Source organism: Toxorhynchites rutilus, chromosome 3 (assembly GCF_029784135.1).
Source record: "Toxorhynchites rutilus septentrionalis strain SRP chromosome 3, ASM2978413v1, whole genome shotgun sequence".
Lineage (NCBI taxonomy): Eukaryota > Metazoa > Arthropoda > Insecta > Diptera > Culicidae > Toxorhynchites > Toxorhynchites rutilus.
Genome location: NC_073746.1, coordinates 220,875,470 through 220,902,828, shown reverse-complemented (window position 1 = coordinate 220,902,828; position 27,359 = coordinate 220,875,470). Strand labels below are relative to the sequence as shown.

General features: G+C 38.2%; 2 protein-coding genes across 2 annotated transcripts in view; one reads left to right on the top strand and one right to left on the bottom strand.

The window, feature by feature from the left end:
- The window catches only part of LOC129780364 (flotillin-2), a 384,914-nt gene that overhangs the window by 1,708 nt on the left and 355,847 nt on the right, over window positions 1-27,359 (top strand). The window lies entirely within an intron of this gene.
- LOC129780355 (glucose dehydrogenase [FAD, quinone]-like) lies at window positions 11,941-25,904 on the bottom strand. The gene is made up of 3 exons (XM_055788528.1): window positions 25,569-25,904; window positions 25,254-25,484; window positions 11,941-13,494 (listed from the first exon to the last, which is right to left on the bottom strand). Exons 1-3 carry the CDS (start codon window positions 25,723-25,725, stop codon window positions 12,002-12,004), a joined length of 1,881 nt encoding a protein of 626 aa, XP_055644503.1. The 5' UTR covers window positions 25,726-25,904; the 3' UTR covers window positions 11,941-12,001.

Genomic DNA, 27,359 nt, shown 5'->3' with positions numbered 1-27,359 from the left:
CGAAGCCAAACCGAGACCATGTTGGTAGTAATCCCATATATTTGGAATTAATCGTTCATCAACTAATTGAATATTTTTCAGCTATTCGTTATATACGATTATATACAGTTTCGGATTGATTTTCACTGTATATACCGTTCTGAATCATATTTCGGACAGCTTTATATTTCGGACACTTTGTAATAATATCTTAAAATGCTTAATTCCCTGATGATATAACTATAGAATTAACATCCCAATTGCTTCTTTAAAGTAACTCCATGGTTTCACTATCATTTTAAATGAGAATTACATTTGAATTATAACATAGTAGGTAAAAATCTAACAGTACTACTCGTTATCGGTTGTGTTTGACGTTCGCTTAACGTGAGCATGTAGAACTTAACCGTTCATTAATATTTAAATTTCTCTCGAGTTTCATCAGTCCTTATCATGGTTATCAGTTTACTGATATTGCTTGGTAAGTGTTTCGCAGTTGACTATTAAAAATAACCAAGCATAATGAAATTTTTCTTCAAAAAATTCCAAATAAAATGTCCGAAATTTGAATCGAACTTTTTCCCTACGATTCATATTTCGGACACTTGAAATTGGTAATACTACAATGTGAGTTTCCAGGCTTATTAAGGATTCCAAACTTAGATTTATAGAATGCACCAAAGTATTCTGAAATCTTGTATAAATAATATACATGTTTTTCAACTACAGACAAGCAGATGGATATGAGGGAGTCTGCATAATAAGTGGACAATGTGCAACTAGATGAACTTGCAACAGAAGAAACGTTGATTCCTCCCTATGCTACCGTGCATTCTGGCAACTCAACAATTCACGGTAAAAGTAAGCTTCACGTTACTCCTGCAGTGGCCACAAGCGAGTCCTGGGATATGGGTGAAAAAGGACGCAGAACTTGCGAAGAAGTTGGTTGGAATGACGAAGCGCCAAAAACTTAAGGAAAGGAAAAGGGAAACTGAGCTGACACGGATAACCTTTTGAATCACCCACAAGTCTTCAGAATTGGTGTTCTGGCTCTTCTAATCTATGAACCTCTTTATGTTTTCGCAGCTTGTAAAATAAGATTGTCGTTGTAACTTTTTGGACAAGTTGGACCAGTTGGAGAGAAAAGACGGGTGGGTAATGTCGGCGACATAACCGGAGTGACGTGGGACTATACAAAGGGGGCAACTTTTGTTAAATATCGTTTTAAATATATTGTTTAATTTCTTCGGGGTCCGCACGTTTTGTACTCTAGCGGCACATGCTCACAGGATAGATATAAATCGGGAGACTAAAGGGCTGGGTCCAACGAGACGAACGAACGAAAAACAACAGGAAGTGACAGCAAAAAAAAACCATCGTAAATAACTTATGATAACTCTTGTGTGAATAATCTAGAGGCCCTGAAAAGCGCCAATATATTTTGTATCGTTCTCACGATGCCGAAGGTTTTGTGCTCATTTTGCAGAAGTACTTTTCTCGACAGATAGAATGCAGTCACAGACACTGGTGTGCTGGATCGATTCCACGAAAGCAATGTGTTACGGTTGTCCATTTGATGAAAACACGGTGGTTGTTGCTGATGTTCGTGGAACAATGGCCTTGAAGTCCCCACAAACTGCAGACTTTTTATCGTCCAATAGTTTGATCGGCTTCTTGATCAGTACGGAGCGATATCCATACGCGAACGCACAATGCATCGATTTAGTTGGGTCGGTGTTTGCACTAGCTCAAACCGCACAGAACTACCGACCGATGAAATGTCTGCAGTCTGCGGAGGCTCTTAGAGTATGATTATTATTATTAAATGGCTCTAACGTTCTCAGAGGAACTACGCCGTCTCAACATAGTATTACTTGCGTCATTTTTATCAGTACTTAGTTGAGATTTCTATGCCCAATAACACGCCTTGAATGCATTCTGAGTGGCAAGCTCTAGAATACGCGTTACCACAGTGCAAGTCGGATGAAATTTCTTTGACGAAAAATTCCCCCGACCAGAACGAGAATCGAACCCAATCCCCCGGCATTATAATGTGTGACGCAAACCACTCGGCCACGGGAGCACTCTTAGAGTATGAGCGCCACACAATTAAAATTCGTTGCCCGCTTTCGCCGTTGCCATCGCTACGCTTCTGCCGCTCATGACACTGATCCAGCCTCTCCTGTTGTTGCTGCCGCTCCATGATAAAACGATGACCTTAGCACGTCCGTTCTGCTCAGCGGTTAGAAAATGAATGATGGTTTCGGAAAGCATCAACCGACTAGCGGTAGAATCACAAGTGGGAGTGGTTTACAATATGATTCTTCATTTCTACCCAAATTATATTCCGCTATTACTCTGGTTGCTCGTTTTGGTCGGAGCCATTTGAGGAGCACAAATCATACCAATCAAAACGAGGCACAAAAATCGTTTGGACAATGCTTTACGTTTCACAATTATTCAATTGTTTATAACAAGAAAAATGAAATGTTATTCATTGTGATAGATGCGCAGAAATATTTCCTATCAATAGATGTAAACATCTTTTTTTTATTATCCCTTTTGTTTATTTTAGGCCCATTAGTATTCTAGCTGTAACAGAGCCAAATTTTTATCGTGTACATTTAACATGTTTATCATATCTATAGTTACCACATTTCACAGTTGCCCTTTTTCGGTGTAAGAGTAATCCCTTCAAATATATTCATCCCTGCATATGGTACATTTACACAGTAGCCATTCAGGCGTAAGAGTATTCCTTCTGATCTTCCATTATCCAGTTAGACCACCGGACAGCGAAGACAGTTGATTGATCATTGTTGAGTTATTAATAGAACAGCAGCCCGATGTGTCTTGTAGAGCAGAGCAGTTGTGTGGGTGAATCGATCTTATTTCGACCGTGGATCGAACTCCATCGCTGATGATTGTTGCATGGACGTAGCTATTCTGTAACAACACAAAGATGGTCGATGAGGACCCTGAGTTTTGAACTCACGATCGATCGCTTACTAAGCGAACGCGCAACTAATGTGGCTACGAAGACCCCCATGTAAACATCTTTGCGATCTGAAATGCTCGAGTTCTAAGTTTTTTAGTTTGTATCTCGTTGCACGCATAGGATACAGCTCGATTAAGCTCGTTAATGGATTCATACTGCTATTCAATTACATATACTATTCGCACGATCACTCTACGTAAGTGTTGGTGGGTGCCAAGACAGAACTAGCATTGAAACAAGAGGTTCGTTTTATCCATGCACAAACCGACTTTGAGATTCGAAATTGGATGTCAACCTCAGTGGAGGAACCGTTGGCGATAAACGAACGAAATGTTCCAGCAAAGAATTTAGCAGACGATCGAGCCGATGACTCAGACAACAAACAGTGACCTGAATCCAGGCTCGTAAGCTGAACGACCAGGTTCTGACGTAACGCGATTTGATCGATTATAGCACTTACGCGAAAGCGGATTTGAGGCGAATCCTGGGTTCAAATTCTACAAGAATCCTTCATGTGGCAAAGTTCCTAGTTTGTTTTCGAGGATAAGACCATGAATTCGAAGGCATACAAAAGGAAGAGCCTCAACAAACGGATTCAATCCTTTGTTATGTCTCATGATGGTCCAGTTACGTTTTGGCCAGATCTAGCTAGTTGCCATTACAGCGAGAACGTGCCGCAATGGAACAAAGACGATGAAGATTAGTTTATCACAAAAGAGCTACTGAAGTGAAAGTTGAAGGTGACCGTGACTGAAGAAGGTGTGTTAGTATTAAAGTGAGAGGATTTCTTCGAAATAACGATAAACGGCTTGTTTCAGTTTTTTCATGAAATATAATTTGCTTACCTTTGTTTCATGCTTCAAGTGAGAGCATTCTTCATCGATCGAGACAAGTAGTGATCAGTACATGGCTTACAGGGCGAGTCATCTACAATTCTAAAATTTTCCGAATAGTTTATAATGTGTTTGAGGTCGAGTGTTGTCATGGTGTAATATTCTCTTCGTTTTACGGTACATTCTTGCTTGTTTACAGAACGCCCCTATGACCCCGTTTCAGCAGCTCATAATAGATGTCATCCTTCTAATCTCACCGAACATACATTGGTGCTATAAATATTCGGCTTTAATCCTGATGTTCCTAAATGAACCTATTTTTCGTCAGTCTACAATTTTGCGTTTTGGCCGAAGAGAAGAGATTTTGGGCACCTCCTGACGCAGCCGACATATGCCGCCAATCTGAGTATTAGCCAATCTTTAGTCTAGAGTCTGGCCAATCAATAATTTCTCAGTTTGTTGAGAAATAAAATGAGACTTCCGGCGCCGTAATAATCAAACCGCAAGAAACATGATTCTTGTGAACAACGAAAATGATAACTTCCTATCGTCCTCCGTAGCCCATTGAATCTTCATTGGTCTGTATCTACGATTACCCGCGAACCCGCGAACAAGAAAATATCAGGAGCATTTTTGACAGTATCGACTTTCACTTATGAGCATTAGTGAAAGCTATCATAGGCAGTATTTCATCCCCGTTAGTGACTCATTTTCCATTGAGAACGGAAGCGCCGTGCGCTAAAAATAGCTGTGTGACGAGGCCAAGGCATCTTATGGTGTACTTGCGGCTAAATACTCCAGTTAAAGGAGGATAGTTTTCCCAAATCATTCTGTTTATCTGACTCGTGCAGAGGAGAAAGAGGGCGAGGTTTTCATTCCGCAGAAACAGACTATGGGCGGAAGAGATGAGTGCGGCTGCTGTTCCTTTAGTAGCCGTGAAGAATAAAAAGCCGTGAAGAATAAAAAGCCGTAAAGAATGACGTTGCTGTCGGGACACGATGACGCCACGTTGGTTTTTTTCCTTTCTCCCTTCATTTCATTGCTGTCGGCGATATAATACTTCAGATTGATGTGGCGTGTGGACATAGAGCGTCCGACTTTGATATTTGGAACATTCTGTTTTATTGTTAGAATGAAACGAAAATTATATTTTTTCAGTGTAAATATTTTCTCACCCTTCTGCAGCATGTACGAATGTGTGCCTATTTTAAGGCGTTTTATCACTTCTGCGCGCGTTATCGGCCAGAACTGCATTTTGAAACCTGTTGGGGCTTCTTGGTCATCATTTTCAATTTTGTATAATAAGTGAAAGGACACGGTAGTCGGTTACGAGTAGCTTAGTGAGGGAGTCCTGCAAGCTTAAAACTATTGGATTTCCTTCGACTAATACCGACTACGAGAAGGAAAGTTTATCCCTATTATCCCTTCTCGTGCATTTTGACGCATTTTCAAACGCTCCACAGATACTTCCTCAGCTTAATGTATTGCTATCGTTTGGATTCTCCCTTTTTTGTTTATCCTATCATTGAATCACTTGATTTCGTCAAGATGCAGTGAATATCTCGTCCCCTTGGTGTGTTTTTCCTCGCTTTCTGGTGCTAAATGCTTCCTATCCCATTTCTCCCTTCATTGCATTCGATTAATTTACGTTCTGGCCGCAGAGGGTGATGTAGTTTCCAGGCAGTAATCATTGTGATGAAAAATATGACATTTACCGCGTAGAACATCGTTACGGTTTTCGTTCCTATTGGATACAAACTGTATCCGAAGCGAGCCTTTTCACGCGTCCATCTGAATTATGACATCTATTTTGAATCATTTTATGTTCTGATAATTTTTGGTTGCTTGGTTTGAATCTTCATTTCAAAAATGAGAAATAATTAGAAACAGTAACTCTTTGCTGTATATAATTACCTTCGTTTTTTGTTCTTTTTAATTGCTGCTGCTTTGAAACCTTTTTTTAATTTTTTGTCTTGCACATATATCAATTAAGAAGAAGGTTTGCCAGTGACAAACAGTGAGAAGAATTTTCGAATTTGCGAATTCTTCAAATTCAGTTCAACTTTAGTTCGATTCGATTGCGCCTGGCCATGGGCATAGTACAACTATGACATCTAGTTCCTCTTCTTGTTATGAAGCAAAATCGACAGAACAGTCAAGCTTGTCGTACTCGAAAAACCTTATTTCGATTTTCGATTGTTATCATTACCTTGTGTGGGTTTACAGAAAGCCTCTCGTCTAGCTGGATAAACCTGGAAGACAATATAAAATGGGTCATTGGTGACTCACCACGAATAATGATTAGATACCAGCCCGAAAAAGTGGTGGAAAATCGGTTCTTCAGCGTGGACGATCTCAAGTGTAGTTGTGGTCACAATTTGCATGAAATGATCTTCAAAAAATAAATGACAGACGCCAGTTTTTGTGTGTTTTAATGTGGAAAAATGAACCACTTTAAAAAAAATCACCCTTTAGATTTTGAAACCCAAGAAGAATGACGTATAAAAATAATACTTCTGTTTTGCTTCAAGATGTTAAACAGTACTTCAAACTTTAGAAACGCACTCCGCGCATTGCTTGTTGCTGGTTTGAAAATCAGCAGGGGGATTTTTGAATGCAGATTCGAAGGGAGGGATCAAATTTAAATTAATACAGCCCGGGGGTAACAACATCAAGGTTTTATTTCCACACAAGAGGCGATTGCAGTTTTTGAAATGTGCAGGAGCACGGACAGTTTATATCATCACAAATACAGGGGATAGGCAAGAAGAATGAGACTAGCAAAATTTTTACAATGTTCAAACGGTCATAACTCTTAGAAAAATGTATTTACTAAGACGCAGTTGGTAGCGTTCGATGGAGAAAATTCAAAAACTTATTTCAATAGCCTTAAAATTGCTTTCAAAACAGGCTATTGAAATCACCAATCGGTATATAAGCGAGCGCCGCTCGGAAATCCACTTATTTATTCTTCGTGAGGACACCGACTGGACAACACCGTTGCTGGTCGAGCTGGACATGGACATTGCAGCTTCCGAAACACCATCAAAAAAATCTTTTTTTGTAAGCTTTGAGTCGCATATCTCGCCGTAAGGGTTATCGGAGGGATTCTCGATTGACATTGAGGTTCCTAGCCAATTTCCGAGCAAATTGAGCAAGATTCCGTTGGACTCGATCCCGTACAATACCATTTAACTTTGGTGTTCTCACAGTTCTTTTTCTTCCTGATCGTGGTCTGTCCTCGTTGCCTTCGGTCTGTACATATCTATCTATGGTATGGTAAACAAATATTCTGTTGATTCCGGGGTGTTTGAGGCGTCTGAATTAATTTCCATGTTTGAAACCTTTAGAATATTCAGCAATTGGCGATCTAACGCAAAACGTAAACGATCGGTGAGACATCTGGATTTTGTTTTTGAACTAAGAAAATGATGCTAATGTAACCTAAAACTCAAAAACAAATCACGTATATTTTACTTCCGGGCTTTCCAAGGTAGTTCTCACATGCAGGAATCGTACATTTTTCCACTTGTGTTTGGTTGTGCTCTCGAATTTCCTTCTTTAATTCAACCATCGTCAACATTTTTATTGTTTTCACTACTGAAAGAGGTAAATAAATAACATGTTATATATAAAATTGCGCAGAATTATATTTCTTACAAACTCATCGCAATCAAATAATCTTTTATGATTATAACATTGTAATTTATGGAAAGAACTACAAACCTTCCATAAGCTCACATGACAAAATTTAAAACCATCATCACTTTCACCGCAACGCCGCCTAGGTGTAGATTTGTACGTTAGATCGCCAATAACAGTTCTTTTGTGCCCGTTCATCTTCGCAAACGAATTGCACACTGATGCGGTACTGTCATTTTGTACTATAATAATGAGTCTTTCACTTGACATACAGATGGCAGCATTCGTACCATATTAGGAGGCTATTGGGAATCCAATTGACGAATTTACGTTAGAATTTCAACCAGATGGCGCAGCGTGTAAAATGATGATGTTTTGTTTTTTTTTTTGGTATGGAGTTGGTTTGTTTTGTTTTAAAAAATCAGAAATTTTCTGCAAATTTCGCGGATTTTAGTATTCTTTCTACGCTGAAAAGGTTAGAAAATCATCATTTTACATTGTTTCATTCATAACATATGACGAATGATTCGGTACAAGTATTATAATTTACATTTTTTCACTAGGTAAATGATGGGTGACATTTGTTGAGCTTCAAATATTGCACATCCTTCTCGTATCTGTCGCGAGGAAGCTCCTGCATAATCAATTATATCAACTAACTTGATATGATATCTATTGCATCGTCGATATTCACAGTTTGAGCTTCTGAAAAAAAGTCGGGAAGTTAGTACTTATAACCTATACTCACTATCAAACATAAACATTTTCTGTGACTTTGGACCAATCTCGTGTTGAGACCATTGTAAATAGACAAAAATATAATTTTCTTACCATTTACTGATGACATTTAATGGCTAAAATGATTTTAAATAGAAATTAATGAAAATAATCACGACCGAATCGGCTTTTCAGTGCGTAAAATAAACAAACATCCTCACTTTTGTGGTTCTGAGCTCTAATGTAGATGTCGCATAAGCTGATTCAGCTTTGCGTAAATTCGTCAATTGGGACCGCACTTTTTGTCACGCTGTAAGTTTAAATATATATTATTCTTGTCTGAAAGATTACCTATGGTGGATCCTAATCATTATTGACGAATTTACGCAAAGCTGAATCAGCTCATGTGACATCTACATTAGAGCTCAGAACCACAAAAATGAGGGTGTTTGTTTATTTTACGCATTGAAAAGCAAGATTCGGTTGTGATTATTCATTTTATTTCAATTTATATTCATTTCAGCAATTAAATGTCGTCAGTATATGGTAAGAATGTTGGAGTTTTGTATAGTCATAGATCATCTTCAAAAATTTTAAGTTTGATAATGCATTCCGGCTCTTGATACTATGGATAATTCCGATGAAATCGATATCATCTCAAATTGGCTGATATCATTGATTATGTAGGGGCCGATACGAGAAGGATTTGCAGTATTTTAGCGCAAAACACGCTACTCATCGTTTATTTAGTTGAAAAAAAAATAAAGTTACAATACTTATAACAAGCCATTCCTGGTAATATACATACCACATTGTAAAACTATCATTTTCCAATCTTTTCAGCGTGGAAAGAATACTTGAATCCGGGAAACTTGAAGGAAAATCCGAATTTTTTTCTAACAAATTTAAACGAATTTCATATAAAAAAAAAAACAAAACATCATCACTTTACTCGCTGCGCCATCTGGTTGTAAATCTAACGTAAATTCGTCAATACCGTCAGGTGATGCAGATTAGATGTCTTATGACCGTGAATGCTTCCTTGTGATGTTTTTGTGGTTGCTGTAGTGAAATGATCTCAACGGGTGCAGCTTATTTATAGGGAATTCTTATAGAATGGGGAAAAAAATGGGAAAGTAGATTTTGGGAAGTGTAGCTAAAAAAAACCATTAGTACTTCTTGATAGAACATTGATTGGTATGCCTGAGTGTGCTCTTTCGATCCTCTCAATCGGCAACCAGTTTAGTTCTTTCATTGCAAATTTTTCGTCATTTTTAACGTACTCAATATTATATCCTACATCAAGAGACCTGCATTGAGTACGATATGATTAGACAACAACCGTTCTAATAAAGCCTGTAGCAACGTTTATCTCTTTAAACCAGGCTCTTCAAACCTTGGGAATATAGTGTCTCCATCATTTATTCTAATAAGTGACGCAACGAAAAACCAAAACTGATAAACACTGATAATCAACGATAAGCCATTTTTGGATGTACCAACGATTTGGATGTACCTACGATAAGTATTTTTGCCACTAGAGATTATTTGTTGACCCAATTAATGAATTATCTCAGCTTCTTCCGGTTTTTTTTCTGGTAAACGGTGAGTCGTAAAATGAGTTAAAAGGTCCTTCCACCACTCAAAGTTCAGGTTATTTACTCACTGTAACTTACGGTACTAAGTGCTCACGCGTATTCTAGAGCTTGCCACTCAGGATGTGTTTAAGGCGTGTTATTTGGTATAGACATCTCAACTAAGTACTAAGAAAAATTACGCAAGTGCAGGGTCTTTCAGACCCTTTTCGATGTGACCACTCCGTTTTTCGATAACGAGTTTTAAACGGTGAACAAAATTCTTCATGCTCAACTCTAACATTACGACTTCGATGCTATTGAAAATCCGAGTTATTTCTTCTTTAAGTTTCTCCAAATTTTGTGGCTTATTAACACAGCAACGTTCCTTCACGTATCCCAGAGGAAGTAAACGACGACGAGAAATGCTGAAATTCTTACCATAAGAGGACAAAGTTTCACTAAGGTTTCAGTAGCTCGAGTAATACGATTTCAATAAAAATACACGTTCTATTAAATTGTACATCTTGATACTAAAAACCATCCGAGCAGCTGAACGAGTAGCCGAATATTATCGTCCCGAAGTGGGGAATGCAGTGTTACCATCGACGGAGCGATGTTAGCTGAGAATTTCCCCTAGTAACTGATTCACTGACCGAAGACAGACAGCGAGAAAGTGGAAAGTGAATGGCGAACTCGATTCCATGTTACAGAAACGCTGATTCAGGTTGAGGAAATGGGCTTACAGTTGTTCACCGGTTTTAGAAGGTATATTTCCGGAAAACTAGGGTTATCCACTACCATCGAGGTCCAACTTCCAACTGTTCCAGCAGTGAGAATGATTTGTGACTTCCTAGAACCGCTAAAAATAGAGACCTTACTAGGGACATAAAGGATGCTGAATTCATTTTGATCCGTCATGTTCATCGTATGAGGATGAATAGGAGGTATTTAGTAAAACTGAACTAGACTCACAAAGCTCACCGCTCCATTGATATGTCCCTAGAATGTATAACATAAATGTAATATGAGTTGTATTTTTATTTCGTATTCATCGGATTGATTTTAGAATATTTTCATATGAAATTGCTTCATGCTGAAACACAACTGCTGTTAGCGTCGGTACGTCTCGAGTATTGACCATTGGGAGGTCGTAGTTTAACCCGTATTGTGGTACATTAATGTCAACGTTGTTTCCCAGTTAAACCTACTTTAGTTGAATAGTTCATGGGAGTTCAACTTCCAGTGGCCAGAGTTAATTTCGTCAAGGACCTCATCGTATAGCCGACCACACACTCACAAGTCTGTTTGAATCTCTTTATATAACTAGGTTAATTTTTGCGAGAAAAGATCGCAGCTTGAATATTTGCTCAGGTAATGAAACCTATTAAATAGTACCATAAGCCCCTGATTTTGAAGGTCTGTTCGTTTTGCGAAATACCACATTCCAAGAATTATTGGTAACAATGTTGTTAATTTCAAATACATGAACTCCGGCAACATTCCGAACCACAATATACAAAGGTTCCACTGAATAGACTGAAACACTGGCAAGTAATTAAAAAAAGTTGCAGGATTTTCGGAAGATATGGCGAACTGAGTACCTCCCGCAATTGCATGGAAGAAATGAGAGGTGGGGACCATCAGTTCCAATAGGCCATTGTCCAGTCATAAAATTTAAAAATAGAAATAACATTAAGATTGAATATAATTGCTGTTAAGAATTAGGATTCACTGTGGTGAGTGATGTGATTAAGAGTTCATCCATTTCTTTCTTTGCATAATGACCATGAACAATAACTATTACAACCATCCTGCTTAGGGGCTCTGGACCCTTTGCTCTGGTTTTCAGGTTCTTTATCGGACATGCTACTATAGAGATCCGTCATTCGCCAGCGAAGTTCAGAACGCGGAGTATTCAGTACAGTGTCAAAAACTCTCGAGTTATAAACCACCGGAGACGATTAGAAGCGATATACACGATATTATGATACTCAGTACAAATATTTTTATAATAATATTTTATTTACAAAATTTTGAACTTTTAGGAGTTTTTATAATTTTTTTTTCTCAAAAAAGCATGATCAACTTTATCGTTTCTATCGATCAAACTCTCAAGTCTCTTTACAACAACAAATTCTTAGATACCACACTGGCAACTTTGTAACATGCACCAGACAAATGAAATAAACCATAATTAATTTGAAATAAATAATTTTATTCTTAGTACATACTACATTCTCATATCGATTTCATCTTTAACTCCACTGCGCTTTTATCAAATCTGCCGCTTTCTCGCCTATCATATACGCAACCGCGGCCGATTGTCCGGAAATTGAGGTGGGCACAACACTAACGTCAGCTATTCGCAGTTTTCCAACGCCATGCACTAGCAAGCCGGCTGATACAACGGCGGTGGGATCTTCTGCCGGTCCCATTTTGCACGTACCCAGCTGTTGATATGCGGTACTAGAGAGCGTACGAATTGCACACCGCCAATAGTCGTCGTCGCTCAGGGGATATTGCTCACAGTTGGGAAGAGGAATTCCGAGTACCCGGGCGTCGTAACGCTTCATCGAGGGCGATTTGGATATGCGGACGGCTTCCTTAATTCCCTCGAGCATTGTTTCGACGTCATCCTTTTCTGTTAAATAGTTTGTGCGGATTTTTGGGCTACTGTAGGGGTTTGCACTCCGTAGACTGAGCTGTCCCACTGATTTCGGATGAAGTAACACCACAGATGCTGTCCACTGATCGTTGCGGAGGTTTTCCAAAGGTTTGTATACCTTATTGTACAAACTGGTTTTTATACGCTTCCCGTTTCGGAGTCCCAAACCACCATCAGAGACTAGGGATCCGGTTGAAAAAATTATCGCTATATCGGGAACTCCAGGCTGCTGTGCACCATGGCTCGTCTGTAGAAAATTAATTGCTTCAACGCCTCCCGGCACAGTAAGTGGACCATGACCATGGAAGTAGTCGGCGATTGAGTGCAAATGAAACCGACTGTCTGTTAGCAAAGCTTGTCCCGTTTCATTCATTATAAATGTCAGCCCATTGAAAACAACACTATCAATTAAGTTTTCACCAACCGGAAGATTCTGAACAACTGGGATTTTTATACTACGCAAATGCTCTTCTGGCCCTATACCGGAAAGCATCAGTAATTGAGGTGTGTTGATACTCCCAGCTGTAACAATTACTTCCTTGCTTGCATGGACATCAAAGTTTCTGAAATTCTTCGCGTACGTTACCCCATAAACGCTCTTTGTGTTCGCATCTATCAACAGCTTGGTCACTCTGCTGTACGGTCTCACGTGCAAGTTTGGTCTGTTCTCCAGAACAGGTTTTATCATCGCACGATAGGCCGTTTGTCTCATGCCGTTGAGGGTATTCGATTGTACATACGAAACACCGAGCTGGGATTTTCCGTTGTAATCTATTTTTTTGTGACCAATTTCGCGGGCACCTTTAACGAACGTTTGCGCCAAATGTGTCCGAAACGCCGGGAACTCCACGCTTAGCATGCCATCGTAATTGTGGTACGTAGAGTTTTCCAATCCTCTCAGCGATGATCGTTCAGTCTTCATGAAATACGGCAAGACTTCGTCGTATGACCAACCGGGGTTACCCAGCGACGCCCATCGGTCATAATCGGCCCGATTACCTCTGGTGTACATCATGTAGTTGATCAACGTGGATCCACCGAGACCCTTCCCGTGGGGGATGCTGCACCGTTGATCGATCATACCTGTGGAATAGAAAACGATGAGTGTGTTATACGGCATACATGATTTACACAGTTTATTTTGGGTTATCGATGCTCATATAAATCTAATTGGGTGCAGTTTTATCAAACATATGTAGACAATTGTTGACAAAACAACGAATTTTCTCTCTCAATCGTCTCATAACGCCTATGTAGTACTCTTTAACCCTCCGAATGGTATTTGGAATGGACAACATCATCAAAAATCTCCGACCAAAAATTCAAATTCAACTTCAAAAAATTTTAAAATAAAATCTGCTGTGGGACTGTTCAGCGGGACGATTTAAAATAAAAAAAAATTGGTACATATTTGACAGAATGTTGTTTAACTACCACTACCATTATCAACCTTTTCACGGGCGCGAACAGTCCTCATAGATATTTAGGAATGAACTTTTTAGAACAAATACTTAATTGCCGATGAATGAGTGCATACACTGAGCAAACAACTTGCAAATCATTAAGGCAGTATTCTAGTCTAGGAATTTGAAAAAAAAATCAAACATTTTTTCTTCGTATTTCTGATGTTTAGGCATTCAAAAATATACCCCAGGAATCTCATTATTTATCGAGTTAGAGCCAGTTTTGTGATGCGGTATCTAATCTAATACGGCTATAACAAATAACTTTAAACGGGTTTTTCTCGAAACTAGTTTTTTCAAACTGGCGTACACGATATCTTAAGTTCTACTGAACCGATTTAGGTCGAGTTCATATGAATACAATCTGTATGCATCTCTCTATCGCTTGAACCAGTAAAAATTATCATTTTTTAAATTTTACTATTTTTAAAAGTCGGGAAACGTAGAAAAATACGCTTAAAATAGAATTTTTCTCTTCAAACGGCCGTCATTTTTTCAAAAAAAATATGTTTTTGACTTGTTCGACGTTCATGCGATAGCGGAATTTTTTCTGATTCAGAATCTGTCCGATTTTTGTGTTTTGTGTTTTTTGTGTTTCAGATAACCAGAAGGGCTGTACGCCATGGCACAATTATTCCCATTCTTATTATGAATATTTTTTTCCGTCTAGTTTTTGTTTTATTGTTAAAAAAAAGACAAACAAATAATTATATAATGGATAGTGAACATATTCTTCGTTTTATTTTTTTCCGAGCTCGAAAAAATGTCAGAAATTCGTGCTTCTACTCTAGAATACCCCCTTAAATCAACTCTCAGCATTAACATGCACTGCGAACGGCTCGCTGACTAGAGTATTACTAAAACACTGGATGTGTGACACTCGAATACTGGGAGAGCGCAAATTTGACTAATCAAAATGTGGGATTTAGCGCGTTCGAGTTTTTGCTCGAATTTATACAATTATGCAATAGTTTATTTCAAAAATATATTTTTTTAATTGCGATATTTGCGTTGAAATATTTTCTTTTCTTATTTTTTAAATATAACTAGCTGACCCGGCAAACTTCGTCCCGCCCAAACTTTGTTTTTTGTTATCAATACCTTCAACCATTCACGATTTCTTACTATGAGCAAGTTCATGGGTCCAATCGCAGAGCTGTTCATTGATTGATCTTCTAATCGACCCTATTGAATTTACCTTTTACTATAAAATTCCTAGTATTTCTAACAAAACTCATCATTATAATATCAGATTATTTTCAGACACAATTCTCGTTCAAGATTGTTCAACCACTTGTAAATAACATGTTTCTCCGTTTCACGAAATCAATGTTTTATACAGAAAATATGATAGAATTAAGACAGCCCTAAATCGGACAATTCCTTCCTCGAGTTCTGCTCCTATCAACACATTCGTCGATACTTTGTTATTGGTAAAGATAGAAGAAGATGCGTTTGCGTTTCATCGTGCGTAGAACATATGGAAATTAAATTTTCCGAATTTTCCCTTTTTACTTCAGAGTTTTCCTAAAATTTTCAATTGTCATGTTTGGTTGGAAATTTTCTTCAGTTGAAATATGTGTAATATTGTTATGGGACCCCCTCTCCATTCCAGAGGAGGGAGGGGTGTCATACCATCATAGAAACATTTCTCATACCCAAAATCCCTCACATACCGAATAGCGTTGCCCCCCCCCCCCCTCAGAGAGAGAAGAGGAGAGTCTATTCACCATGGAAATGTTTCGTGTCCCCTAAAACAGTCGCATGACAAATTTGGCTCCATTTGCTTGATTAGTTTTCGAATTATGCAGAAATATGTCTTTCATTTGAATGGCAGCCCCACCTAAGAGAGGGGGGAGGATTATCAAACCACCATAGAATCGTTTATTGCACCATAAAACCTCCACATGCAAAATTATGTCAAAAAAACCATATGTCAAATTTCGTTTCATTTACTTGATTAATTCCCAAGTAATGTAGAAATTTGTGTTTCATTTGTATGGCAGCCACCCCTTAGATAGGGGGGTGGATAGTCTAATCACCGTAAAAACATTTATTGCACTCTAAAACCTTCACATGCCAAATTTCGTTTAATTTACTTGATTAATTCCCAAGTAATGTAGAAATTTGTGTTTCATTTGTATGGCAGCCACCCCTTAGATAGGGGGTGGATAGTCTAATCACCGTAAAAACATTTATTGCACTCTAAAACCTTCACATGCCAAATTTGGTTTCATTTGCTTTATTAATTCTCGAGTAATGCAGAAATTTGTGTTTCATTTGTATGGCAGCCCCCCTTAGAGAGAGGGGTGTAGAGTAGAGGTGTGCAAATCAGCTCATCATGATGAACAGCTCTGTTCATAAAGAACAGCTCATCTAAATGAGCTGTTCTTTATGAACAGCTCTTCAGCTCAGTTGTCAGTGCCGACTTTCAATTTGGGTCCCAAACTCGATAGCCACGAAGCCAGTTTGAAAATGTTAAAATTCAAATGAAATTTTTCACACCATATTATTAATTACTTCAAACACGTATTCCAGACTATTATTTACAACAGACTCGGCGAGTACAACATTTCCGACATTTTTACTGAGGCTTTACATTACAATAGAAAGTTTTCTTCAAAAAAAAAAAAAATCTAATGAGATTTTTGCACCGCCTGCAAACAAAGTGTTTTTCATTGAAATAGAATACTCATTTGATACACAGAAGTTAATTTTCATTAATAATTTGAATTTTAAAAACGTGTTCATTCTGCCTGAGAGCCAATTATTATTTTTGGCGCCCCCTAAACTGCTAAACAAAGCTCAATGCCGTCAACGCGAATATAACAGTTGAAAAGACGAGGGACAAATGAAACTAAACTGATGTCTTAACACGAAGAGCGAGAGACGGTCAGTTCATTTGAATCTTACAGCTCACACACTCTCTTCAATTCTACAGCTCTTTTCTCTCCTTCATCATCATCAAAGTGAGCTGAAGAGCTGTTTGATTTTTTTTGCGAGCTGTTCCGCGTCAACTCACTTCAAAGAGTCGATTCTTCGGAACAGCTCATGAGCGGATGGCACATCTCTAGTGTAGAGTCTAACCATCATAGAAACATTTACTGCATCCTAAAACCTCAATGTGCCTAATTTGGTTTCATTTGCTTGAATAATTCTCGAGTAATGCAGAAATTTGTGTTTCATTGTATGGCTGCCGACCTCCCCCCCATCCCCCTTAGAGAGGGAGGTGGAGAGTTAATTACCATAGAATAATTAATTGCACCTTAAAACCTCCATATGCCGAATTTCGTTTCATTTGTTTGATAGAGTTTGATAGAATCATTTATTGCATCCTAAAACCTCTACATGCAAAATTTGGTTCCATTTGCTTGATTAATTCTCGAGTAATGCAGAAATTTGTGTTTCATTTGTATGGCAGCCCCCCCTTAGAGAGGGGGGTGGATAGTCTAACCACCGTAAAAACATTTATTGAACCCTAAAACCTCCATATGCCAAATTTCGTTTCATTTGCTTTATTAATTCCCGAGTAATGTAGAAAATTGTGTTTAATTTGTATGGCACCCCCCTCCTTAGAGATGGGGGAGGGGGCTTAAACTATCACGAAAACCTTCGCCGGCCCCAAAAACCCCTACATACCAATTTTCATGTTGATCGGTTCAGTAGTTTCCGAGTCCATAAGAATCAGACAGACAGACAGACAGACAGAAATCCATTTTTATATATATAAAGGGTGTGTCACATCAAATTGCATCACGGAAAAAACTCTGTAGAAATTCGCCCAGTAGACCGATCCTTTTGAAAATTTTAGACAGTAAAATAAAAACTATTAAACAACTTTTGGCATTTTCTTTTTATTCATACTTCGAGCCCAAGCCCGTATGCTCGCACCTTCCTCTTTACCCCGTCCATAAGGTTCTGTACAACGTCAGGTTGTAGTTTTTTTTGAACAGAAATCCATTTTCTCTTGAAGTCCGCCTCCGATTTGACAACTTTTGGGTTCTTCCGGAGGGCCTGCTTCATAATCGCCCAATATTTCTCTATTGGGCGAAGCTCCGGCGCGTTGGGCGGGTTCATTTCCTTTGGCACGAAGGTGACCCCGTTGGCTTCGTACCACTCCAACACGTCCTTTGAATAGTGGCACGAAGCGAGATCCGGCCAGAAGATGGTCGGGCCCTCGTGCTGCTTCAATAGTGGTAGTAAGCGCTTCTGTAGGCACTCCTTAAGGTAAACCTGCCCGTTTACCGTGCCGGTCATCACGAAGGGGGCGCTCCGCTTTCCGCAAGAGCAGATCGCTTGCCACACCATGTACTTTTTGGCAAACTTGGATAGTTTCTGCTTGCGAATCTCCTCCGGAACGCTGAATTTGTCCTCTGCGGAGAAGAACAACAGGCCCGGCAGCTGACGAAAGTCCGCTTTGACGTAGGTTTCGTCGTCCATTACCAGGCAATGCGGCTTCGTCAGCATTTCGGTGTACAGCTTCCGGGCTCGCGTCTTCCCTACCATGTTTTGCCTTTCGTCGCGGTTAGGAGCCTTCTGAACCTTGTATGTACGCAGGCCCTCCCGCTGCTTGGTCCGCTGGACGAATGAACTTGACAAATTCAGCTTATTGGCGACATCCCGGACCGAACTTCTCGGATCACGTCTAAACTGCTTAACTACGCGCTTGTAATCTTTTTCACTGACGTAGCATCCATTTTTGCCGTTCTTCACCTTCCGGTCGATGGTTAGGTTCTCGAAGTATCGTTTTAGTACTCTGCTGACCGTGGATTGGACGATTCCCAGCATCTTACCGATGTCCCGATGTGACAACTCCGGATTCTCGAAATGAGTGCACAGGATTAATTCACGACGCTCTTTTTCGTTCGACGACATTTTTCCAAATTTACGAAAAATTGACAGTGAAGCATGGCCAACGTGATCTATACACTCTTATCTGATTATAAGCGAAAGCTGAAGATATAATTCCTAAAAATTTAATTTCTACAGCGTTTTTTCCGTGATGCAATTTGATGTGACACACCCTTTAGATATTTTAGAAATAATATTTATAATAGTCAAGTTATAAGCGTTTGAAATCGTTCGTTATTGGATACATGTTCCGTTTTTAGATTTTCATTTTACACCATATGCCTTTATGCGGTAATCTTAGGCTAGAAACGGAAACACAGAACATCGTTGCCAGATATATGATAACAATAACAGAAAACTAAAAGCAACTGCTGGAAAAGCTAATCGCAAAAGATAAATACTCAGCGAGACAATGATTAGTCTTATCCTCTAGCACAACCCTTTTAGCTGCTGCCTTTAGCACTACCATTTCAGCTGCTGATTGGTCAATTCTAAAGGGTTGCCAATAATCCTTGAAAATATACTTTTACATAATGTACTCATGGTAAATACTCTCAAACCGGTTTTCTTGACAAAGCATAATGGAAAAATATGCAAAATATGCAACAAATTTGCGCTACATTATCCAAATGTGACTATTCATAGAATACTAAATACATGGGCTGAAAAGTTCCGGGATTCTTCAAAAGATGGCCCACTAAAAATGAACAAGATTCATTTCGAGAGGTTCATCTGTCACTAGCTTATGTGTGAAGTTTCATGACGTTTCGTTTATTTGTTCATAAACTACAGATGTTTAGGTGTCCCTACCTGAGCATTCGTATAGAAAATGGAAAAAGAGGAATATCGTATTTAGATCTAACATTGTTTTTTGATCGGAAAAACTCCTGAACAATCAATGCAGTGGTTGACGAAATGTTATTTCTCTTCTGCTCCTTCGAGAACAACAGTTCATCGGTGCATTAGTGAATTTGGAATGGGCCGTACAAGCACCTTAAATCGTAAAACAAGTACGTCGACTCGTTTTGAACGATCGTAAAGTGAAGTTACGCGAGTTTGTTGAGTTCAAAAGAACTAGTGGGATACATTTTGCACGACATTTTGGACAAAAGCTATCCGCGCGAAGGGTGCCGTGTTTGCTGACCGTTGACCAAAAACAACGGCGCGTTGATGATTCAATAGCCGGCTTGGCCTTGTTGAAGCGTAATCGAGTGAACTTCTTTCGAAGTTTCGGGACAATGGATGAGACGTGAATCCATTACAACACTTCTGAGTCCAATAGGCAGTCTGCAGAGTGGCACTGAGGCATTTTTCGAAGACTTTTCGTTTTCATTAAAAATCTCGGAACTTTTCAGCTCAAGTAGTATACGATACGAAAAACATGCTACGGGCGTAGAAAAATAATCTTCAGAAACTGTATCTTTTTTTTGTTACAATGCCTTTTCGCGTGGCTCGGCATCCCTGTCGTTCGCGCTTGGTCGAGGGAAAATCCAAAACAAGAGTAAGAAGCTAGTTGTCATGTTTCGTGAACCACGGTTGAAGGTTATCCGGCAGATCAAGGCTAATACCAACACCTTAGATTACAATTTGGCCAGAAAACTGAAAGCTGGTTATAAGTCATACCCGAGCAACAACCCAATCGGGACTTCAAACAGGACAAAGTGCAGACAGAAATTAAATTACGTTTTTTTGATGTGTGCGCCGGCTTATAAGTCGCGTTGACGGCAAAGTTAGCAATTTCCTCGAAATAACAATGAACAATTTGTTGTATATCAGAAGTGTTTGAATAAATTATTCAATTTATTGGTCGATCTAAAAATTACCGATGTTTATAATTGGAAAAAGAACCCATAGGGCTTCCAAAAACGTTCAAATTCCTGTTGAATACGCCGCTTTGAAAAATGCATGGACGATTCGCGACATTTTTCAGAAGTGTTTTCACGAGTCTTTCGTACCAAATATACGAAAATTTTCTAGTAGTATTGTCCGGCCCATCATTTTCAACATGAACTTATTTCGGATGACGGCTTGATACAGGACATGGACCAACAGGTCATTCAAATTACCAAAATAAGATACCGAGACGAATTATATCTTGAAATCGCCAATGAGTCTTACTTTAAGCAACGGTTTAAGAAAATCAACCTTAAAGCCGGCGCAAATCAACGATTCTTTTTGGCTGCATGAAGCATGGATGGATGCATCCGAAACAGTGATTCAACGATCTTGGAAAAATTTAGGCTGGATAGTTGGAACTGCTGCACGAAGATGACGTTCCTTTGCGTATTTCCAGATGGACATCGGCAATACCCCGATTTTGCTTTGATGAATACTCAGACGCGAGAATTATGGCTCTGGTACTGAATAAGGATGATAAGGCTGCGACGGCATAGAGGAAGAAGGAGATGACGAACATTTCTTGGAAAAACAAGGAGACGAAGATTCGATTTTGGTGGACATCGTACTTCCAGGTTCAGCATTGACCCGAACCCACCAAGTCGCTCAAGAACTGGCCCGGGTGATCGAATGGGCTGAGGACAAGCACTTTGAGATGGCTGATATCCTGCACCTCAGAAAGATTCGTAATGCTGCGCTGGAGATGTACTTGGATGAATAAACTTGTGACGAAATATTTCCGAATACAATGTTGTTCATCATTAATTGAGATATAGTTTGCATTATTTGAAAATGCAAACAACAATTACTTGAATAAAGATAAGAATACCGTACATTTGCCAAAAACGAAACGTGCCAAAATCGAACGGGGTCTGTATATGACCTGAGGTGTCGGCGTGTTAGGCGAAAAGTTTAAAAATGTTCGTTTTTTTGCAGTTTCTGAGATGTCGAGATCTAAAAGATCCTACCTCGATATTACATTTTTAAAAATCTGAGACTTTTTTTTACATAAAATATCAACATCTTAGGAACGCTTTTTTCCCTTCTTAGATGATATGATGTATTTTGAAATAGGAAAAAATAAGCGTTCCCGAGATTTTAATATTTTAGATAAAAGGATTTTTTTAGGTTTTTTAAAAATATATATTTTACGCAATCAAAAATGTTGCCATTTTTTCAAACTCAAAAAGTCTGATCTGTCTAGAAATCATATAAAAAGCAAGTGTCTCGTTTTTATCGACACATCAAAATAGATTTTTAAAATTTGCGTCATCTCATGGACGTTTCGAACCCAATTTACCTAGGAAGTCCACTCTTTTTTTTATTTGAAAGAAATAAGTAATTGTACAAATTTTGATAAAAAAATCTTTCGAAATCATCATAAGAATGAGGAATATATCTCAAAAACGAAAAAAAACATTTCTGAGATTTCTATATTTGATGTGTAAAAAACGTTCCTTTGGATGAAGAAGTCGCTTAGGACTCGACCCTTCCAAAACAATGAAAAAAGAAACCCAAGGTACGAAAATGTCCACGCTTGCTCAAGGTGAGAGGCGTAGGGGTACAGATAATGTCCACGTGGACACGTTGAACAAATATTTTTTTGAAAATTCATTCAGAAATACTTTTATTTTTATTTCAGAAATAAATGGAATGTGTTTTACATTTTCAAGAATGTATGAACATTCCGCCCATCTTGAGTACTCTTCAAATTTTTCCAAACCGTCGAACTTCCTCACTGAATTCTGTATTCTGGAAGAAACCCACATACACGGTGAGAGATCAGGCTTTCATTGGTAGGGAAGGATGATTGTTTTCAACTTCTAAGCTGCCTCATATTTGAGCACAAACTGAACTCTATTTTTTAGGTCCAGGTCTACGTAAGAGTCAATTTGACAAGTCGAGAAGTGGGATATCTGAATTCTCTAACACAGGGGTTTTCAAATGGTGCTCCGTGGGAAAATTGTGCTCCGCGATGTTATAGCAAATACTCTCACTTGAAAAAAAAAATATTTTTTTTGATTCATTATCACTGGACATATAGTCACTTATCTTGTTTACTCCGGGTCAGATGTCGTGTAACTGCGACGCGCAACCGAAATAGAGTTGTTCTCAGTTGGGTAATGTAAATGCAATTAGAATTTGTTTGGTTGATAAAAAAATGCAGGTGCTTCGTCAAATGTTTTTGCCATAAAATGTGCTCTGCCATAACAAAAAACTGCAAACCCCTTCTCTAGCAGATAGTGGATCAATAATTTTACTGCTGTGGGTGTTTTATAATTTATATTTCTCCAAGATAAAATTGTGTTATCTTTCATCACTTTCGGTACATGTAGTCTATTATTGAAGTTCCCATGCAATACAACTATTTATGGATCTGGAAACTAATTCGCAATGCATTTCAAACATTGATCACTTGATGGAATGCCCGGAATATTGAAGAATTTTCCAGATAATTTGAGGAAGAACATAATGAAACGAGTGCTATCCAAACCTTTGTCATACCTGTTCAATAACAGAGATTTGCGCTTGTGAATTGGAAGATGCAGATTCAGTCTACAGGGTTTTTCAGATTAAACGGTCACGCAAAAAAATCGAATAGCTCCTTATATTTTTTTTTCGCTCCGTCGATGGTAAAACTGCATTCCCCCCTTCGGGACGATAATATTCGGCTACTCGTTCAGTCTGATCGGATGGTTTTTAGTGTCAAGATGTACAATTTACAAGAACGGTTATTTTTAGTGAAATCCTATTACTCGAGCAACCGAAGCTTTAATGAAACTTTGTCCTCTTATGGTACCTTTGTCCTCTGGGGGTACGTGAAGGACCGTTGCTATGTTAATAAGCCACAAAATTTGGAGGAACTTAGAGAATAAATAACTCGGATTTTCAACAGCATCGAAGTCGTAATGTTAGAAATGTGCATGAAGAATTTTGTTCACCGTTTAAAACGCGTTATTGAAAAAATGGGTGGTCACATCGAAAATGTCCTGAAATAAGCTTTATTTTCGTTTTTTTAAAATATAAATCGGTTCACTTTTGTAGAAGTTATTGAAATTTATTGCGTGAGCGTTTAATCTGAAAGACCCTGTACAATAATAGATTTTAGGAAAATCGATTTCAAATTTATTAGATTTTTTCGTACCACGCAATATTTTCTGAAAAAGAATCACAAATATCAAAAAACACATACGAACATATTTAACCCTTCGCGGTGGTATTAAATTTAGGCATGGGTATCGTACTGGTCGGAATTATTTTTCCTTGGAAAAGCAAATATACATGCAAGATTATGAAACATAAACATTTTTTTTTTGTGAACTATATACTCGTATATGTGTTATAGGGAAGCAATGGATGCATGGAATTTTTTTTTTGAAATTTGACATGACCATTTTTGCTGCCACCCTAATATATTAGCATAACAATGTATTTTAATGCAATGTTTTGTATAAAACATATATTTTTTTTAATTCGTCTTCGTGTGAAATCTATCGAAACAGTCTTCAAGAGTAAATTATATGAAGTATAATCAATACATAATTATATTTTTATTATCCGTTGGATATGAGACACTTTTGCAATAAATATGTAATTAATGCCAGCAATGTGTAACCGAAACGATCAACACTTTTCACTTCTAACAAACAAAGATTGTTTTACATGAGATTATTCAGATAACATAAGACACATATGCAAACAATTATTCTACTTTAAAAAAAACTACTTCAGATGAACAAAGATTTTATCGCTTGAGACACTTACGCGATTATTAAAATAACATGGGACATTTATGCAAACAGTAGTTCTGATACATATGAACAATCTTTTCTATCACACCAAAGTGTTACAATGGCTAAATTCTACTGTTATGATTTTTGTCCCACATTCCTATGCATTCAACGCACTGTGCGTTGTCTTGTGTGTGTGACTACTTTGTTTGATACTGAGTACCGCTATCTATTACTCATAGGAACACCGTATTGATTCGTGAACAGGTTCACAAGACATCAAGCTTCGTTTAGGAAAAGCATAAACTGATACATGGTTGAGTAAAATATAAGATTAGCATGGTTTCTTGTTGTGGTGGCTGAGAGCAGACAAACGACCAGAACTCTAAAAAAGGTATGGTGGCTGAAAGCAGATAAGCGACCACAAAGAGTTAAATATGAACTAAACTCAAAATTCTCAAAATTCTAAAAAAATCGAAATTTGGAAATATTATCTATATTATAATTATTATCTCAAAGCTATTAGGAATGACGTGCAATATGTGAGAATCATCTGGGTCCCAATACAATGGGATCCGGATAATTCAAACTAAGAAAAAATCACCAAATATTATAAATCATTCACACAACACACAACACAATTGGAGTTTTAGCCAACAGTACTAATAATAATTACTAGCTTTAAGAAAACGACATTCTATTCAATGATAGATTCTGCTTGATAGATTAAAAAAAAAAAATTAATTCTTGAGAATGCATTAATTGAGAAAAAATATTCTGCGGCATATTTGCTGGCTCAATAAATTCCCGTACTTAGGACAGTCGGAATGCATCATCATGGTGCACTAATATCGTTTATGAAAATTAACAATATGGATATAGCATTGATTTTGATACCCACCCCAACAGGATCCATCTTGTGCCTCAGCCACATCCCCCCAGTTGTAGCTAGAGTCCTGAAGGAATGTGGTCAGTATGGGAATGTTGTTCAATTCATTCTCTCCAGGGCCAGCCTCGAGCAGCAGTACTTTCCATCTTGCGTTTTCGGACAGCCTATTGGCCAGCACGCATCCAGCGGGGCCAGCACCAACAATGATGAAATCATACTCGGGAACCTCTTCCGACTGCGTGTCTTAATTTTTGGCGGCGAAATAAACGAGCAAAAGAATAAATTAGCGCACAATGTGTCAACCCTCGATCGTAACTGTCGCCTTACTGCTGCCGTAAGTAGGTTGCGCATAACTGTTTCGTTCGAAGTCTTCCCGTCCGATTTGGGCCAATGTTTTCAGAAACAGAAAGAATGAATCTCCGGACCCAATGCACAACAGTGTTGTCACTGAAATAACAAGCCAATATTTCACTCGAGTGACCATGCTGTTTCTTATCACTGATCGTTGTTGACACAAAATTTCTCCTATAATTCTGATTGATCGGAGTTTCACATTTTATTTTCACACTCGTGCGTCTATTTTCGAATTCCTTTCACTACACTCACGTCTGTTCCGCTGAGGTTGATGTCTCGATGGAGACTAAATCGAACGGATGAAGCGAACCCATCCACAGATGATATAGGCGCGCTGTTTGTGCTAGTGGCCACCACATACCCATGAACTTGAAAAAATAGAATCATTGGACACTGTGGCCACAGATACGTGGCGAGGATCAGTGGTGGATCATGGAGGTATGTGTCCCATCAAACCTAAGCGAAAAAAAATTGCACACTTTGCTGATTTTTGATCACGAGAAGATGGATGGATGAAATGGAAAACTCAGAGGAGCAGAGGGAAGTTCGGTGGGATGAATTACAAACAAAGAAACGTTTCAATTAGAAAATAATACCGTTGTCTGTTGCTTATGCGGCTTATGATAAACATCCTAGACGATAGATGCGCTGCAAAAGCAGCACGGGATCAAGCTTGATTCGATTTGGTGTCGAGTGCCAGTTGTTTGAAAACTGAATACAGTAAACAAAAAAAAAAGATTGATCTTGAAAATGGAGATTGTGCGCAAATATTTGAATTAGTTTACTTCCAAGCATCGCAAAAAGTAGTCTAGGGTACGTTGCGACATACTTGCCATGAATATTTTTTAAACCTTTTTTTCGGAAAAACAATCTGTTTAAATCAATGACTTGTATAGAGTTTTGTTGAACCTCGCCTTCGCAGAAATCGACACATCATCAATTGACCCATAAAGAAAGGAAGTAACGAAGTGAATTTTAATGTTGTGGAATAACGTGTCTCGGAACAATGCAAACCATTGTAATAGATGGACAGAGTCAGAAATGGAAAATGCTTTTACAGAGCTGCTAATGATTTCTTACATTTTACCGTTTCGTTTATCACGCGATGAAATTTCATCTGATTGTTCATCTTCGGATGTGTGACTTGACTAGTTGGGTTTAAAATTACGGCTATCCAGAATTATATCGTTTCCGACAAAATTTACTAGTGTTGAAAAATTCGAGATTTTATCTGTATAATATTTTATATTATGTAATTCTTAATATAAGGTTATGTACTTCGTAAACGACGAATTTCGCACCAACTCATCTATGGGATTGGCATGACCCTCTCAAAACTTAATTAAACTTTCTGGGTGTGAAGACCTTACCTAATTAAGCAACTTGGCATAATTAGTTTTCCGAAAATTTCTCTAGACTAACATATGGAAAGGGCTAAATATTTTTGATAATTTTTTTTTCATTTTTTTTACTCGAAAATGGTAAGTCCTACAAAAAGTGATCTATGAAAGAGTTTGAGGAAAATAATTGAATATTCAGGAAAAAATACAGAAAAAATATTTTTTGAAATTCTACACTGAAAAAAATCGATTTCAAAAACTAAAAGTCGATTTTCTCAAAATGGTCATCTCAGATATTGATGGAATGGTAGATAGATTGTAGATATAAGGGGCAAGAAAGTTTTCCTAACAAAAACTTTTTCTAGATTTTTTAATGAAAATTTTAATTTTTTTTTGTACAGCCTTAGAAAAAAGCAATAACATA

Excerpts from the sequence above, each read along its gene's own strand:
- LOC129780355 (XM_055788528.1), bottom strand. The coding sequence starts at position 25,725 with ATGGTCACTCGAGTGAAATATTGGCTTGTTATTTCAGTGACAACACTG. Across the intron at positions 25,485-25,568 it reads GCAACCTACTTACGGCAGCA|ACACGCAGTCGGAAGAGGTT; the intron begins GTAAGGCGACAG and ends CCAAAAATTAAG. Across the intron at positions 13,495-25,253 it reads ACAAGATGGATCCTGTTGGG|GTATGATCGATCAACGGTGC; the intron begins GTGGGTATCAAA and ends TCTATTCCACAG.